General features: G+C 38.0%; 1 protein-coding gene across 1 annotated transcript in view; it reads left to right on the top strand.

Annotated features, from left to right (window-relative positions):
- Positions 1-12,243, top strand: part of LRPPRC (leucine rich pentatricopeptide repeat containing) — a 144,355-nt gene that overhangs the window by 12,715 nt on the left and 119,397 nt on the right. The window contains exons 2-11 of the mRNA XM_054983556.1: positions 3,692-3,888; positions 5,174-5,296; positions 5,961-6,082; positions 6,163-6,221; positions 6,475-6,561; positions 7,725-7,851; positions 8,995-9,139; positions 9,882-10,039; positions 10,823-10,928; positions 11,014-11,121. Of these exons, the coding sequence (XP_054839531.1) occupies positions 3,692-3,888; positions 5,174-5,296; positions 5,961-6,082; positions 6,163-6,221; positions 6,475-6,561; positions 7,725-7,851; positions 8,995-9,139; positions 9,882-10,039; positions 10,823-10,928; positions 11,014-11,121 (1,232 nt within the window). The remainder of the gene's footprint in view (positions 1-3,691; positions 3,889-5,173; positions 5,297-5,960; positions 6,083-6,162; positions 6,222-6,474; positions 6,562-7,724; positions 7,852-8,994; positions 9,140-9,881; positions 10,040-10,822; positions 10,929-11,013; positions 11,122-12,243) is intronic.

The following is a 12,243-nucleotide window of genomic DNA, read 5'->3' as shown; positions in this document are numbered from 1 at the left end:
CATTGGGGGTTTAAAACCCCTCAGTTAATAGAAGCAGTGCCTGTACCTGTAAGAAACTAATGCCATCTTAGTGGAGTGGTAGGGGTTGCTAGGCAACTACAACAGTATTGCCAGCCTTCATGCTGGATTGCAGTCAGTAAAGGACAGTGGGGAAGGGCAGGACTGATCTTACATTGAGGACTTATTGGGGCCAGGCGTTGCACTGGGTGACTTGACACCATGCAACTTGCATGACTCACCCAGGACTACTGCTTGCTACTGTTCAGTATCAGCCAGCCACTGCACAAAATCAAGTATGGTATAGTGCTTAGAGTTTCAGAGTAGGATCTGGGAGACCCAGGTTCAAATCTATCTGCCTTGGAAGCTTGCTGGGTGACCTTGGGTTTGTCACACCCTTTCAGTCTAGCATATCTCAGCATTGTTGCTGTGAGGATAAAATAGTGAACAAGACAGTGAGCTGCTTTTGGTCCCCGTTATGGAGAAAGTTGGGGTATAAATAAATAATGGATGAAGACAGGAGGCAGATAAAAGGTACGTTGATTGGCGAGTGGGAAGGAGAGAAGAGAGTAAGTAGCTAGGTTGAATTATGTCACCACAAGAAAGGGTTGAGGAAGCATAAAGAAAAAACCTTGAATAAATGGCCTCAGGAAGTGTGAAGACAAGAGAGGAAGGTGCCGTGTAAAAGGGCAAGAGAGATGGAGGAAGATAATTATGCCATACAAGTCCCCACTATTTTCTTTCCCTTGCTTGAAAGCCCCATAGCCTCTCTCCATTTCCTACTTCTCTCCTTTCCATGTACCAGCCAATTTACCTTTATCAGTCCCCCCTGCCTTCAGCTTCTCCTCCCCAGCAGCCTTTAGCCAAGAAAACTATGGCAAAGTTGTGCAACATGATGAGAAGCAACCTCACTTTTCCTTGCTTCCTTCTCCCGTGTTCTCTTGCTGAAGCAGTCTTTTCGCTTCCTACGAGCCTTTCACGGCATACTCAGCTCCTGTTCTCTCTCTCTCTCTCATCACCATTTTCCTTGTCCCATTTCTTCCCAGTGTGTGCATGCTCTCCCTGTCTGCAAGTGTCTCTTCCATTTTCCTTGTAGATATTGTGCATGTGACCTCACACAGGTGGGTCCATTGCCATAACTATGGATGGGACACCTCTGCACACAACTGCCACTCATGCTAGAAATGGCTGTGTTTGAATTTCACTTTATAATTGTCCCTGTATCATCTCCCCTCATTCCCTTTCCCCGTTTGTAGCCAGCAAAATTAATCTTACGACTTTAGAACTCTCCTGTTTTCTAATATCAGTCCAAGTTGCATTTGTCAATACACAGAGATATGATGCTGTGGCTTAGCAAAATACATGTATATTCCTTTGCTTTTTGCGTAGTCATGTGTGCGCACATACACACACACACTGTGCTTGCAGTCTAAACATGCAGAGTCCAGAATTCTATCATTTTGTTTTATATAATGTCTAGAAACTCTGAGGAAACAACACGCTTAACCTAGAATGGGGGTTGCCAATATTTTCTTTAATGAGCTTTTCTTTTGAGTAATGAATAATATATCAAACTGCTCTTCTCCCCCTCTCACCCCAGCATGTCACAAAGTTTTGTTCTGTCTTAGAATTTTATTTAAAATATTTATACCCAGCCTTATCTTTGCAAACTTAAGCTAGCTAACAATACTGCAAAAGCTGCAAGGACAAGTATCATAAGCACCTAACAAGTTAAAACCAATGCACAGTTAAAAATAGTTAAAAGCTCACACAATTAATAACTATGTAAAAGACAGTTTATCCTCCATAAAATGCCCTCTAGAAGAGAAGTGTTCCTGCCTTATTCTCCCCTGTGCCTTTTTTGCTCTGACCTCATTGCCACTATTGTAGACATGTGGCTTTTGTTTCATCTTTTGTTTCTGGGGGTTGGCATCAAAAATATTACTGAATTTGAAACTGAAAAGAAAATATAATTTCTGATATGTGAATGACAAACATTTATGTACATCTTGAGATTTTGTTAATGTCTTGTGTGAGTTAGATTTGTTTGTATTGGTTCAGTTATATGCAAAATGTCTGCTGATGGAAGGGGTGGTTGCCATCAGTGGAGCAAAACCTGTTTCATTCCCAAATGCCACCCCCCCCCATCAACTTGAACATGATTTTAGCTACATACAAGATTCAGCACTAGAGATTTATAGAGATTTTATTTTAGAGATTTTAATTTCTTATGGAATTAACATTGCATGCATTTCCCCAATAATGGGCTATCTATTAATTTCGACTCAGTGTTTAATGCCTCCATTACAGGTGGGCCAGGACTGAATTTCTGGCAGCGATATAGAAGAAACAACATTTCATGCACAGGAATACTTATAGTGCCCAAGATAGCTTGTGTATTTTTTGTAAAAATAGCCTCATACTGAAACCTGTGAAAATATTCTTTCTTGCTGTGTTTCTAACTATTGTTAGAGTCTGTCGAACCTTTTCTGATAGCTTTAGGCTTAGTAATTCATATAGCTTTCCGCAAATCCTAGTGACAAGCTGTTTCCTTTATTTGTAAGAGAGATCCCTTGTATGTAATCATCTTCAGGGAATTGGTTAGGATTTGGGTAGTTTAAAAGGGCTGCCAGATACTATAGGGAAAATGATTGGTATAAGCTCTCATCTGCTTTTAGAATATTGGAGCCAAATGTATTTACTGTTCTTCAAGTCTCCTTTCCCCTAACCTGCCAACCCCCCTTAAAGCATGTTAGTATATAGTGCTCGACCTCCTGGTTGCTGTTTATCACCTGGGCTTACATTAGCCTGCATCAAACACTTTCTGCTCTGTTCTGTTGGGTGTTGGGTCTGTAGTAATAGATTACATATGCAATGTTTGGGTTCTCCACTTCATTTATCGTTTGTATTTGTTCTTTAGTTCCTATCCATCGTTTTAATGTAGCTTTTCTTAACATACAGCTATTTATCTCACATTCTCCTGTTATCTTGAAATGCTTCAGAGTTGCTTCAACCATGTATGCTCAGAAGTCCCACATGCCCATTTCACAGCTGTGACTTTTAACTTGCTGCTGTCTTGGACCTCCTGACCTTCTGTGGACTTTGTGGGTGTAGATCAGGGTTCCCCAACCTTTCACAGCCTATGGGTAGTTTTGAAATTTGAAATTGCTGCTGCAAGGAGATAGGACCAGTCGCAATATCCCCCTCCTTGGTTTATAAAAGAATCACTTAACACATAAAGCTTCCTTCTCCAGAGACTGGCCATTAGTATTATCTGTAATTCTTCAGTCCACTGGGGAGATAGTAAGCCTGGAGATGGAAAGAGTGGGCTTCTACTGCTGAACACTGAAATGGGGACCATAGCCTTTGCCTCAATGTGCTTCTATGTACTATACATTAAGTATGATGCTACTGGGTAGTTCTGTGTAGTTTAATACATCAGTTTTAGAATTGCTTTCGCACTATTTCAACAATCCTTCAACTCTGTATTGGTTTTCTGCTAGTTTTAAATCTTTGCAAATGTGCATTTATAGACTCTATTACATTGTTTACTGAAATGTCCTTGAAATTGTTCTAACTCACACTGTGTAATCCACCTTTAGTCTCAGTGAGAAAAGCAGACTATAAATAACATAAATAAATAAATACATGTATTTATTAACATGACTATTTTCAGCATTTTCTTGTTCTACAGACATCTGATCCACCAAGCAAGGCTTTCCACAGTTGCAACACAAGAGGAGGGAAATGTTCAAGAACCTTCAACTGTTCGAATCAAGCAGGCACAGTATTTTGACTGGGCCTTGAACAAACTGGATAATTCTATCAGAAGAACTGGGCGCATTACTAGAACCCTGCTATTAAAAATATTCCATGATGTTTGTAGAACAGGTAGAGTTACTTTCTTGCTGAATAGTTAAATTGTTTTTAACTATTGGATAAGTGGGAATGTTTAAAATAACTGGAGACAATATGAAGTGACCTACTCTAGTAAAAATAGTGCCCGTGTGACATTTATATTTTTGCTGTATTTTTTGGAATTGTTACAAATGTTTCTTTATTTTTCTGGTTAGTGATAGAATTTAGTTCTGCTTACTGAGATTGAAGCTGTAACTTGTGAAAACTGATTTGGCTTCTAGGGGAAAGCATTCTAAAGCATTCCTGTACCTTGAAGTCTTCAAATTACATTGAAACTGAAATACTGTCTTAAGGAGCAGTCTTGTGACTTGAGCTCATGGAGCTCTTTTATTATCTTCCTTTCTTCACCAGCAGTGTTTCATTAGTGCCATTTAAATGGCAGTCAAGAGGTTGGATACAACAAATAAAGGAAGAGAAGGTCCTCTTTGACTCCCAAATAGGTTATGCTGGGGATCAGGAGAACTGAAAGGACAAAAGGCTTGGCAACAGGGGCTGGAGTAAGGAGATGAATTAGATGACATTGAGTGAAAAACTTGGTCAGATCCAACCCACAGTTCTTCCATTTTTACTATCAGATGCTTGTCCTTGCCTATAGCTGCATTATGCAGCCTACTCCCATTAGAAACAGGAGTAAAACTAGGCGAGGCCCAGAGCAAAGTGCCAATGATAGAAAGCGATGGTAGGATGTTTCATAGACAGATAGGGAAGTAGGCAGTGATTCATATGTAACAAATAACCATGACCTATGTGAATGAGCCTTAGACTTGCATGCTTCCCCCCCCTCCACTTTTAGGTACAGTTAATTATTTCCTCTTTCAGCAATGAACTATGGTTTGTGCTTGCCATCCAAATCAGAAGTGCAAGTTACTCTTAGGAACTGGTTTGCAACCAGCAAACTATGATTTATACTGACATGGAAGTTGTTAATGGAATCTCAGCATTGGTGGAGCAGGGAAGAAGAAGAATATAATCATTGTATGGCATTACTTCAATAGTAGAGGCGACAGCTTTGTTCAGATTTTTCCCCAAATATGTAATAAATGCCTATATGTGCAAATGTTTCCATCCAGTCAGGTGTTGAAAAGCTTAGAGCTGTTGCTTTTATTATCCAATAGCAAGAGACAGTGTGGATATTTTGATCTAAAATTTCAGAAGCTGAGCTAGATCTTATGGGGTTTTAAAAGTTAAATCAGTGTATTTTCTAGATTAATTCAGTGGCTGCTTATATTGCTTCTCTAAATAAGTTGTTCCAATTCAGGGTATCCAAGCAGTAACCAGGCCCTGTTGTTGTTGAGAAGCTGCGGTTCGTTGCTGCCTGAGTTGAGTCCAACAGAACGAACAGAACTTGCTCATACCATGTGGGCCAAGCTAAAAAATCTGGGTATGTCCGCTCTCCTGTATATGTATTTTACTGTATTTTACTGTATTACTGTATTTTAACTTGTATTAAGTTTTTCTTCTGTGGTCAAAGTTAATGGAATTTTAGTGCTGCTATGTATTAAATATCTGGTATTTAGGTGGATAGCTGTATTGGTCTGCAGTAGAAAGCAGAATATGAGTCCAGTGGCACCTTAGAGACCAACAAGATTTTCAAAGTGTGAGCTTTCAAGAGTCAGACATCAAGAAGAGAGCTTGTTGGTCTCTAAGGTGCCACTGGACTAAAATCCTGCAAACATCTGGTAGGTATCCTTGAAATATTGGTGTATACAGCTGTTTCATGTCTGCAGTTTGTTTTTTTTATTCTGAGAGCTATGCTGACATCTAGGGGTGCTTTTAGTGAATCTAAGCCTTTTTATTGTTCAAATCAGTTATCTTTGTCATTTGAGAGAGAGACAAAAAGAGAGAGAGACTTAGTTAATATAGTTGATTTATATTTTTGTGTTGCTAAGTTGATAGATGAATTTTGGTACAGTATTTGGGTGTCTCAGTTAATCCTACTAGTGATAGTTTTAGCAATAATAATAATATTTAAAGTATCAAACAAATTCTGGTATCCTACTGAATTTGTATTGTTCTCATGTACATTTTTATGATCTTTTGTTTAGGTGTTGTATATGATGTAAGCCATTATAATGCTTTGCTAAAGGTCTACCTTCAGAATGAACATGCATTCTCTCCAACTGAATTCTTAACAAAAATGGAAGATGCTAATATTCAGCCCAATCGAGTAGGTATTTCATAAATGCATCGTTCCTTTCTTACTAGTATTGGATAAATAACATTTCTAATTTTCACTTTGTTTTGCAGGTGACATATCAACGATTGATTGCTGCCTACTGCAGTAAGGGAGATATTGATGGGGCCAGGTAGTGTTTGCATATATGTATATAAATATTGTGCTACTTAAATGCATCTCAACAGTGTTAAACTTGAAATCAAATTTTAAACTGGTGAGCTCTGTCTTCTATGTAATGTGCAGTATTGCAGAAGTTCAACATGTTCTGTATGTAAAGTTCTCAAATAAAACTTTTAAAAATCTCTTCAGAATATAAGATACAATATTGATTCTCTAATATTTTCTAATGTAGAGTTTAGTTGACTTTGTTTTTCATCCTACAGCCAGATTCTTGGTTTTATGAAGAGTAAAGAACTCCCAATCACAGAGTCTGTATTCAGCGCCCTTGTGACAGGCCATGCAAGATCTGGGTAATGATCTTCTGCTTCATTTAAATGGAAATTAATTATTCAGTGTAATGCTATAGTCTAGAAATGTGGGCATATGAATATTTTGAGGGTGTTGGGTCACTTGTTAGTTCAATAGTATTGCTACCTCTCTACCTGCAGGGGGTGGGGCAGAGTAGGGGGGATGTTGTCCTTATTGGCCTTCTGAGGCAGACACTTGGCTCTGTTATGATTGCCACCATTTTGGAGTTGGGCCAGCCCTTCTGTCAGGTTTTTTGCTTCTCCTAATTCTATAAGGGGCTGTCCCAAGTCATGGTATTTTCTGTTCTCTTTCTTTGCTCCATCTTCCTGCTTTTTCTGCAGTGATTTTAATCATTCTGCAACGATTCATGTTGGATAAAATATGATGGTGTTGTAGTTTATATACTTGGCTTCAATCACAGATCTTGAGTTTATTGTAATGTGTTGTATGTGGGACTACTCCTGAAGACGATCTGGAATGTAGCATCGAGATTGTTAGCTGAGGTGTTGACTGTAGCCAGCATATTATGTTAGCATTGAAAAATCTTCACTAGCTGCCTGTTTCTTCTGCACCCAGTTAAATGTACTGGTTTAAATCTATGAAGCACCACAGACCTAGCTTCTGGTTACTTATAATTGTTCTGGACACTTAATTTTCATTACAAGCCTTTATTTGTTCTACCCCCCCCCCAGCCTTCTGAATGGAGGTAAGCGGCCATGCAGTATAGAGCCTTCTCAGTGGCCTCCCCCCTCCCCATTTTGCAGAGGCTTTAACCTTTCCCAGAATCTGATGCCTGGGGTCTTTCAGCTCCAGCCAAGACTTTTTTCTTCCAAGTGGCTTTTAGTTGATTTGCCCCCTTGTCTTGATTGTACTGAGGTTTTAATTGGTGGTGGTTTAGTCTATTAGTGCTGCTGTTGTTTTGAAAATGTAGATCTGGCAGGTATATTTTTGTTTAGGTTCATGTTATTTTGATTTTTGTTTGTTTGTTTTTGTTTTATACACATCATATTGTGAACCATCTCAAGTACTTGCTGCAGAAGCAGCATAAAAATATTTTTAAATAAAATGAGGTGAAACAACCTTGATCCATCCATAACAGTGTATTTGTAGCCATACTAAATTGTGTGTGTATTGCTGAAACATTTTTCTCCTCTAAATAATTTAGAGATATGGATAATGCAGAAAATATCCTTTCTGTGATGAAAGATGCTGGAATTGAACCGGGTCCAGACACTTATGTCACATTACTGAATGCGTATGCTGAGAAAGGTGACATAAACAAAATTGAAGAGGTAATAGATATAGTTGCAGTTCTGCCTAAAATCAGTATTGTAATCACCACTTTCTGCCTCTTTCCTCCCCATCTAATGCTAGTAATGATAATTTAACAGAAAATATAATGCACTACAATTGTCTATTGGCTGGTAGGCTGAGACAGTAGTAGCTCCACAAGGCAACATATATGAAGCTGTACTGAGAGATTTGAACCGGAGGTTTCCCAAGTTTACATTCTTAGCAGCCATACTATCTTTAAATCACGCTATTCAGGCTCTACAATGCTAGAAGTTGTTGCAGAGTTCTGTACACACTGAACCCCTTGTGCTTCTTATTCTCATTTATGTATCATATGACACGGATATTTATTGACAGTGTTGGAAAAGGGAGGATGCTGTTGTGTGGATTGGGTGAGAGTTACTGTGTAGCTAATGATGTGTAACAGTAAGTTCCGTAGTCCAGTTAAAGTAAAATTCTTTTGAAGGTAAACATATTTTTCGTGGATTTAATGTAGTCTACATTCTCTTAAAACCAGTCTTTTGTTTAGCAGGACTGTGGACTAGCTGTTTGTTTATCCCAGTCCCAAAAGCATAGTCTTCCCTCTCGCGTTATTTCAGCAAGACAGAAGAACTAATGCTGGCATAGTTGAAATAGCTTCCCCCGCTCTTTTCTTCTGGAATGGTTCCTTGCCCTGAAGAGGCAGTTGTGCCAAGCATGATGTATTACCTCCTTCCCATTCCCCAGTATTCATTTTACAGCACCACAACACAATAGTATTTTTGGTTTTCCATTGCCTAGATTGTTTTGAATGTCCCTTCTGTTTTGATAGAAATTGTTATTGTAATCTTGTCTCATGGGTTGGATTTAAGAATAACTGTCTGCAATGATGATCCTACAGCTTATTTGCTGCTTAAAAGGGCATCTTTGTCACTAGGTTATGCTTCCACTAAATAATTCTCTGGGACTAAATAGTCCTAGAGATGCTTGTAGGAAAATTACTGAAAATTAAGATGACCACAGTTGTTCAAGGATATGATCTATCTAGATTCCATCCTTTTGAGCATGCCTTCTTATAGACCCAAATGTTACATAGTGATTTTTTATCTATAATGATTTATCCAGGCATTTGATTTAATACTGTATTTGTTCTTCTGTTACAGACCCTGGAAAAGATTGAAAAGGCTGATAATTATCTTTTGGACAGGGACTTGATGGACATCATTGTTACTCTTGCCAAGGCTGGATATCCTCAGTATGTGCAAAATATTTTGGAGAAAATGAGATATGACAGGGGATTCATTCCAGGTAATAATTCAGCAGAATGTCAGGAATTCTTCAGTTTTTCATGGGAAATTTGTGCGGTGTACTATTTTGCTGACAGATGGGATGCTTAATGGAAATTTAAGGGTACTTATTTAATAATGCACCCTATTTGGAAAGCTCTAATAACCATAGAATAGAAGTGTACATAAAACAGCACTCTCAAATTAATTTTGGAAGTAATATTAATACATTAAAATGTTACACTTTTTTGATAAAATGCTTTTATTGAAAGTGAAATTGGTTTTCGTGCACTAGATCATCCTGTCCAAGCTTATTTTTGAATTTCTGCTTTAGCAGTAATTAAGATCTTAAAAAATAAATGTATTTTAGCATTGTTCAATGAAAAATGAAAGCTGCAAGAATAAGTGATAAGACTGTAAGCGCTGTACACTGCTACAGTACTTGGTATATTGTATATGCTAACATGTTAATTTGTCAGATATTGATTATGTTCCGCTGTCGGCCATGTCATCAGATCTGGACTTCATTTGTTTCCTTGCTTATTGTGATGCTGTTGTTCAGCTGATAGCTAAAAGTGTATTAAGGCTGTAGTCATGTACAGACTTACTGTGAGTTAGCCTACTGACTACAGTGTGACTTGTTTTGAGTAAGTATGCTGTAAGTGCTTTAAAATGAAAAGTTCTTTTCCCTGCATGCGAATGCACAGAGGCTCTTCACAACAGCGCTTCAAAATGGCGTTTTCTTTCTCCACCTAAAAATTTAGATGCCATGAATCTTAGTCTCAACTTAGTTACCCAGGGTTTAGAAGATACAGCCTTTCAAGTTCTGAAGTCATTTCCTACATCATCATTAGATACCCAGAATGGAAATGGTGTAGACCGTGGTAACTTCTTCTTACGTCATTGTGTAAATATGGACAAGGTACGTAAAATGATATGAAACGTATAATGGACTTGAAAATGAATAATGGCTTGTGAGCTCCCAAACTGAGGGCATAGGTAGCCAGTACGGTGGCTCTCTATACAGTACACTGGTTGGGAGAGGTGGATCCAAATCCCTCCTCAGCCATGAAGCACACTGTGTGACTTTGGGTCAGTCACTCTTTCTCATCGTAGTCTATCCTCTTGAAAGGATAGAACAGGGGAGAACCAAATATACCACCATGAACTGTTCAGAGATGTGATAAATATTATGCGTATAAACTTCTAAATATTATGTGCATATGCTTCTAAAGAGTGCTTTTAAAATACATGCATAAATTCCTTACTCATAAAAAAATCTGTCACAGCCCATTTTGAGCATATGCTTTTGTCTTCAGCTCCTTAGACTGCCAGGTGGATACTTCTATAATGTCTATATCTCTTCTCTTTAGATCTAGACAGGTTTATTTGCATGGGGAGTTCTGGTTACAAATAGTCCTTTCTATAAGGTAGCCTGTCCAGCACCATCAGTTGCTGGCTTCCTGGTGTTCTTTTATGATTCTTATCCCTTCTTCCTTGCCAACTGGCTCCTCTTCATGCATTTCCAGTCAGTGAAACTTGGCTGTTCTAACACTACCGACTCCTCATCAGGTTGGGGGTGTTTGCTGGGTTCTGTAGGAAGAGCCAATGTTTGCTTCTAAAGAGTAATTGAAGCACCCTTTCACTCTGTCAGTTGACTAGTGATACATTGTGTTTATATTGTTAAATCTTAATTTCCTTCCAGCCAGCAGCAAAGCTGAAACAGTTTTGTGATGACTTGAAAGGAGCCAACCTGCACACTGCACCCCTACAGTTTACTCTGCAAATCATGTTGGAGTCAAAGAAAGCTGGTACTTCTTAAATTATCTCTTAGCCTTGTTGAAAAAATGTACTGCTTAGTATCCTTTTTAACATTAGTTTTCTGGTTTTTTTCAGCTCTAGCAATTGACCTGATGAAGATAATGAAAGAAGATGGTTTACCTGTCAGACCTCACTATTTTTGGCCATTGCTGACTGAGCTCCAGAAAGAGAAAAATGTTCAAGGTTAGCTTTCCCAATCATATTCCTGGTTAACATTAAACTGTGTTTAATGAGCTGTGAAGCCAGAAATGAATTTAAGTTATCTATGTTACAATACAAGTAGACTTCTAAAAGCACCCTGTTGTTGTGGGTGCAGAAATCTGTTGCAAAGGATTCTTGAAAATGTTTTTATTCTTATTTTAGTATGCAGTAATATTAAGATGCTTAAATTTAGAACTCTACAATGAGTGGGAATTGTTTTAGTTCACTTGTTGCCAGGGTTTGGGGTGAGTAAGTGTATCCTTTGCTATTTTTCTGCTCTTGAAAGACATAAATATTGCAAACAAAGGAACCGTCTAAAAGTCAGGCACATTGTGCAGCCTTGGTGTAAAAACTGAAAACACTGAGGTGAATTTTTTTTTTCTCCTGTGCCTTGATAAGTTAAATGTGAGCTTAGTAACAATAATAAAGGTAAAAAACCTCTGTTATTGAATGAGTGATCATGACCTGACAGCACGCTGATTGAAGGTCTGAAATGCTCAATCTTTGGATTTTTAAGTAGGCTTAGGCATTTAGCACACACTTTTCCCTGTTACACATGGGGATGACTATAGGATATGAATAAGAATTGAACAAATATTAAATTTTAAAGTACAATATCTAATTCTTTGGTTTGCATTATTGGTAATTCAGAAAGAGTGGTCTCATAAAAAGATGCTTTTAACAGAAGTACTTCCCCCTTGGGGAAATTAAAAACTGTCTTTTTCATCTTATCTTACAGTATAATGTGCTTTAGAATGAGATGCAGAGTTGTTAGTATGACATTGGGTGACAAACAAAATGCACAAACAACAAAAAAGTGCTTTTAGCAGGCTGTTCATATTGCAATTTTATTTTAAATATACAGTCACGTTCCAGTGCTGAAACAAGTATTCCCTAATTGTTTCTGGCTATAAAAGTGTGTCAACCCTTTTTAGAGAAACCTTTATAAATCAATATTCTGTTCTTATTAACTCTTTAGGTCTCTGATGGTACTTTTGAGTACTTTTCAATTGGTCTCTTTGAGTAGAGTTTCAACAGTAGAAAGTTATCAAAAGTATTGTAAAAACCCATAGTATTGTTGAAATAGACTTCGGTGCAGAATGT

The sequence above is a fragment of the Eublepharis macularius genome, chromosome 1, assembly GCF_028583425.1.
Source record: "Eublepharis macularius isolate TG4126 chromosome 1, MPM_Emac_v1.0, whole genome shotgun sequence".
In the NCBI taxonomy this organism is placed as follows: domain Eukaryota; kingdom Metazoa; phylum Chordata; class Lepidosauria; order Squamata; family Eublepharidae; genus Eublepharis; species Eublepharis macularius.
The sequence above is the reverse complement of the archived record's forward strand: the minus strand, read 5'-3'. Positions and strand labels throughout refer to the sequence as shown.